Source organism: Rutidosis leptorrhynchoides, chromosome 10, assembly GCF_046630445.1.
Source record: "Rutidosis leptorrhynchoides isolate AG116_Rl617_1_P2 chromosome 10, CSIRO_AGI_Rlap_v1, whole genome shotgun sequence".
Lineage (NCBI taxonomy): Eukaryota > Viridiplantae > Streptophyta > Magnoliopsida > Asterales > Asteraceae > Rutidosis > Rutidosis leptorrhynchoides.
The window spans coordinates 123193006-123199045 of record NC_092342.1 but is presented as its reverse complement, the minus strand read 5'-3'; the positions used below and the strand labels follow the sequence as shown (position 1 = coordinate 123199045).

At 32.8% G+C, this 6040-nt stretch overlaps 2 protein-coding genes across 2 annotated transcripts; both read right to left on the bottom strand.

Moving 5' to 3' along the window:
- Positions 1 to 242: 242 nt before the first annotated feature.
- On the bottom strand, positions 243 to 623 carry LOC139870596 (uncharacterized mitochondrial protein AtMg00820-like). The gene has a single exon (XM_071858378.1). The coding sequence runs from the start codon at positions 621 to 623 to the stop codon at positions 243 to 245; it is 381 nt and encodes a 126-aa protein (XP_071714479.1).
- Positions 624 to 4679: 4056 nt separating this feature from the next.
- LOC139873656 (uncharacterized) lies at positions 4680 to 5751 on the bottom strand. The gene has a single exon (XM_071861595.1). It carries the CDS (start codon positions 5734 to 5736, stop codon positions 4765 to 4767), a length of 972 nt encoding a protein of 323 aa, XP_071717696.1. The 5' UTR covers positions 5737 to 5751; the 3' UTR covers positions 4680 to 4764.
- Positions 5752 to 6040: the final 289 nt, after the last annotated feature.

Below are 6040 nucleotides of genomic sequence, written 5' to 3'. Positions count from 1 at the left end.
GGTGATAAATGAAAAGAGAATGGTCACACCTGCTATGCGTAAAGTCGATGGTTGATGCGAAATTGGCAAACCTTTGATACCATGCACGAGGCGCTTGCTTCAAACCATAGAGAGATTTTTTTCTATAAGCATACATGATCCGGTTAGTTAGCGTCACAAAAACCCATCGGTTGGCACATATAAACCGTTCCGTTTAAATTCCTATGTAGAAAAGCATTTTTAACACTATGTTCATGAATTTATCAAGAGTTGGAAACGGCTATACTAAGGACCATGCGAATAGTTACAGGTTTAACAACGGGACTGAAAGTCTCATAATAGTCAATATCAGGTTGTTGTGACCAACCATCACCAACCAAACGAGCTTTGTAACGTTCAAATGTCCCATCAGATTTCATTTTGTGCCTGTATATCCACATAGATCTAATAACCTGCATGTTAAGTAAACGAGGAACAAGAACCCATGTATTATTATTATTATCCATTAAAGCCTTATACTCGTCGACCTTGGCATGCTTCCAATTGGAATCGGCAAGAGCATCTTTGGGGTTAGTTGGTAGCTGAGAAAGAGTAGTAGTAGCCGAGAGATTAAATGGAATTTTGGGTTTGACAATACCCGACATGGAACGAGTTTGAATAGTACGAGTGTGAAGAGGCAAAGGAACAGAAGGTGCAGTGGTGAATGTAGGTATAAGTCCGTGGGGTCACGGGACACCGCTAGTTTAAAATTTTTTAATAGAAAATACTCTGTAAATTGTATAGGAGACCACTAAATTTAAATGTATGACCCCATATATTTTTAAAATCTATAGTTTTTCTTTTAAATTGTATATGACACCACTAAATTAAACTACTCAGATCCCATATATTTTTTGAATTTATAATTTTTTTGAAGGTAAACTATCACTAAAATATCATTCTAATATAATTAACCTTATATACTAATCAACACCAAGATTTTTGTAGTTTTGACCAAAGTCACTCACAAACTTTGGTCAAAACTACAAAACCAAAATCATCCCAAAAACACCTCTAAAACCCCCCAAACTTTTAGCAACTTTCAAAATCACACCCCCAAACTTAACTCAATTCCACCCAAATCTTTAACGGAGCATATCTTCCCGCTCGCCGCGAGTTAAATTTTTCAACACCATCGTTCAACTCGAAATAATTTTACGAACACAACGCAACTTCCTATACGTGAAACCGACGCTTTTTAGAAAATGCTAAATACTCTGGGCTATCTTCTATACATAACACACCCGTGGCAATACATTTTTTATTTTGTAAATACATAACGTGACGTTAATTATGAGTATGCAACCCGAAAGGTGCCGCAGCAATGCGCGGCTGAAATTTTTTCTAGTTACTACTAAAAAAAATTTCAGGACCCCATTGACTTGTAATCCTAGAACCGCCACTGAGAAGGTGATGAAGAAGGTTGATTTAAGGTGGTACCAGAAGGTGGCGATGTTGGAGGTGAAATAGAAGTGTCAGTAATAGTATTTGAATGTGAGTGAGGAGATTGAGAAGGTGACGGGCTTAGTGGACTCTTGGATGGAGATGAATCGGGCTCAATAGAATTTATTGGTGGACTGATTTTGGTGTGTGGATTGGAGGAAATCTTTACGTGAGAGGGTGGTGGGCTTGGACTTGGTGTTGGAGACAGAAACGTATTTGTGTAGATATGGGGATTATGATAACCTATGAAGCATTTATAAGAGTCAATGGTAGATGTATTAGTATTAGAAAAAGGAAAAATTGGTTCATAAAAGATAACATGGCACGAGATAATAATTTTGTGGTTAGAGAGATCGTAGCACTTATAGCCACGATGATTCGGAGTGTAACCTAAGAAGACACAAGAAGTAGAGCGAAATTCGAGTTTGTTGAATTTAACGGAAGGAAAAAGTGGGTAACATAAACACTCGAAAACTCTGATACCATACTGGAATTATGAACCGTGATTGTATTCCTTGGTGCCATCGCTTATATGTACCCTAATATAATGTTCTAGAATTGAGATCTTAACAACCAATTGGAATTGGTTTTACAATTATTTTCTATACTTATCTATATAATACATAAATATAAACATCCATATATAAGGTAAATATATTTGGCTATTATATATTAATTTATCTTCTTTGCGCTTTTCAGTCGAAGGCAAGAAATATTAAAACATACTTGCTTTGTTTTAATTTTTCAATACGTTAAAACAATATGGGATTTTGTTTTTCGGTTATGTACAAACTAGCATCTGGTTGGTGTTTCCCGATGTGCTATATGGATTAACCATAGAGATATTCATACACTTTGAATATTTGTTTCAATCTAGACGTGGACAATTGTTTTTAGCGTTCTGAAATCAATTCGCGAAGGTATATCTAAACTCTACTTTATAAATTACATATTTGACAATTACTAGTGGTGTATTTGGATCTCTTTGGGGATCGTTAATCATGTGAATGTTAATTAAAAATTTATGATTAAATTAAAATATGTTTATTCTTATGTTCGTTGCGTTTATAAAATTTAAAAGTACACACGGGCTTCCATCAGTGGTAATCAGAGCCATTTTTACACTGTTTTAATTGTCGCGTGATTATTCTTTAGATTTAGCTTTGTGATGTATTGGTGAAAGTCAAAACCTTTCTGTTTTTTAAAGTCAACTCGGTTGATTTAGACTTAACCTCATGACGCACAAATATGATTAAAAGAATATCACTATTTTAAATTGTAGATTTAATTGTTATCACTTGAATAATTGTTATATAATTGTTAATTGTTTTATTCCATGGTTATACACATGCATTGTAACTATGAAAAAATCATATGTAAATTTTAATAATGTAGTTATTAAGATTGTGATATCATACATAGCCCATAATATTCCGACCTATGTGTTTGGTTTTGTGTAAATGTTGTGATTGTTGGTCGTGATAATTTTAAGCCATGTTGGTTATTGATATATTGAGAGACCATGAAGTCAAAGTTGTATTGTATTTATTTTCGATTTCAAAGTTTTGTAATTTGGTTTATTTCAAATTGTAAAAGTATTATATTAGTTGTATTTTTAAATTTTAAATAAATGTAAAAAGATGAAGATTGAAGATAACGATACGACACGAGGTTTTGGCTTGGAAGATGGCGTTTAGATTAAGTTACGGCAGTGACGTTCGGCACAAGTTTTCACTTAGTACTTGAATTAAGTGGGAGTCATGGTATTGTTCTTAGTTTGACCTCTTAATCCTATGTCGACTCATGGGATCAAGCATTGGATGTTGGGCTAGGCTATCTATGTGTGTGATGTTGGTTGTGTTTTATTTAAATGTTTATTTATAATTGTTGATTATAATCTATGTTAAATTGTTTGTTGATTATAATCTAGGTAAATATTTGTTACGAAACTGTAGGAATCGACAGATAAATACGGTATCACTACAATTCAATTGTTTAATCGGTTTTAACAAAGTAATCATAACCAGGTGAATTGATTCTGAGTGGATACCTTTGTCTCCATTGAATTCTTGTTTAATTACTTTTGCGTTAATTAATTTAAAAATAAAAACTCCCCTTCTTACTACAATAATTATTAGTTTGAAATCTTGATCACAACAGTTCCATGTGGAACGAACCAGGACTTACTATAGCTTTTACTGCATGATTATGATAGTTGCCTACTCGTGTATTAAATGATAATAGTGAATTCTAGTTTCAATTTTATAGATTAGATTTAGCACATCATAAACCTCATACATCCCTGAAGCAAGCCTTGCGGTTTGAAAAAATAATCTCTAATAAGATTGAAAGGGGGTAAATTTACTTGGGAAGGTACTGTGTTAGTGATGGTGATAATACCGTTAGATGTATTTTTTGATAATCTCTAAGTAATAGTTCATACGTTTGAAGACAAAAAATACACAATTTAAAAAAAAAAAACACTATCACACATATTTTTTGTTAACTTTTCAGTCTTACCCCTTACATTTTATCGATTTTTTTCTTATACATGTATAAAATATGAGCATAAAAGAACATTCCAAAAATGAATAGTGGACAATAGAGAGGCAGAGAGTATTTTGGGATAATCTTTAAGTAGTATTTTGTGATAATCTCTAATTACGATTACAATAATAATATCTAATTATGTACAACAACAACAACAATGCTACCCAATCCCGTGCTCGCGAGGTAAAGGAGATGTGAGATGTAGATAATCATTCCTCTTCCATAGAATAGAATAGAAGTCGTTTCTCCACCCACGTGTAGAGAAAAAAAAATTCTCCAGTTACATGAAGAGAAAGTCATCTCTCTCTATACTCTATAGTAGAGAGATTGCTTTCGTGAGGATATCCAACCAATGGTGAAAACTAAAAAATAAAAATTGATACATACCTTTTGTGTAGGAAAAATAAATAAATAATGAAATGCTATACACTAAATGAAACGATAAGCACATGTAAAAGATCTCTAATTATGTATCTTGTGATATTAGATTTTAAGAATCATATAAAAGTTCCATTATTAGAAACATTGTAATTATTCGATATCAAACTTTAGGAATCATGTATTTTGTTATATTAAAATTTATGATTCATATAAGAGTTAACTTGTGATGTTAAATTTTAGGAATCATATAAAAAGTCTCAATTATTAATTACAAATCAAAGTTACATTATTACAAACATACTAATATGATTTGATCAATACATCTCAAAGCAAAGACCATAACTTTTACATACAAAGTCCTACATATTAACATCAAAAACCATCCATCAAAGGTTGAGCATTCTCGAACGATTTTCTCCTTACCAAAAGACAATTAATTTTCGACGGTTGAGCATGCGTATTTTCAACACTGCAAATCACGAAATCAGGCCTATGAAGTGCCAACGTTAATCGCTCCCTTTTTGGTTCCAATTCAGTTGCGTCCAAAAGAACATGCCAAGAATTTCGATGCCCTTCAGAGATCCAATGCATTGAGTAACTAGTCCCATTCATATAAGCCGGATATGCAAATAACCCTTTCGGACTATACTTACACTTTCGCCTAAAATATTGACTAAGTTGTGACCCTTTGATTCTTAAATCTAACCATGATTCAGGAGCTGCTATAACTTTCGAGTCTTTAGTAGTCACAAATTCTCTAATCGAATCCTCTTTTTCACTTATAATACTCATGTAATAATTCCCTTTATAAAAAGGGTATGATTCTCCTATCATAACCATAGCTTCTTTAAAAGTTGTAGTAAACAAAACTAAATACTCATCTTCTTGTAGCCCACAATTTTGTAAAGCCTTGTTTCGCACTTGGATTTCGGGTATTGACATGAAATTACCTTGAAATGAGGATTTTTTGTTTAATATTTCTAGTAATTTAGAAGGCTCTAATTGGGTACCATCAAGATCTTTTATGGGGCTAAATGAAGAAGGTGAAGATGAGTCTTTAATGGTGATAACACGTGGGGAGTACCTTCGTTGGTCATTGGTTATACTTGGCTTAAAAGTTGATTCGTCGTTGTTACATATATTGTATAGATCAATATGGTCGCCTTGTTCAACTATAAGGCCGTTGTAGTATTCAGGGTATTTTGCGAAAATATATTGGTTGACGTATTCCATTTCTTGTGGCGTGATTGGGCCTGACCATCTTAGATCGAGCCCATGGAGCGTTGAGATTGCTTCGGCTACCAAATGTGCTGGAAAGACAATATGTGCTTTCTGTTTTTTCATATAAAAACACAATTGAAGTTATTTGACACAACTCTAGCTAGATGTATATACAAAAAAGTACGTAAACTATTTGATTAATAATATTGAGATGTTGATACCAAAAGATGTCAGCATAGAATACTTGGAGATTTCGTAATAGTTTTTCATTTCATTCTGAGCATGACAGTCACGTTAATTATAAAGGCCTAATTAAATAAAGAACAAGAAGCTCTCTGTACACGAAAGTAATTAGTTTCTTATAAATTCGTAAAATGATGATTTCATTTTTGCTTATGTGACAATTCTCATATAAAAGCCTTTTGTT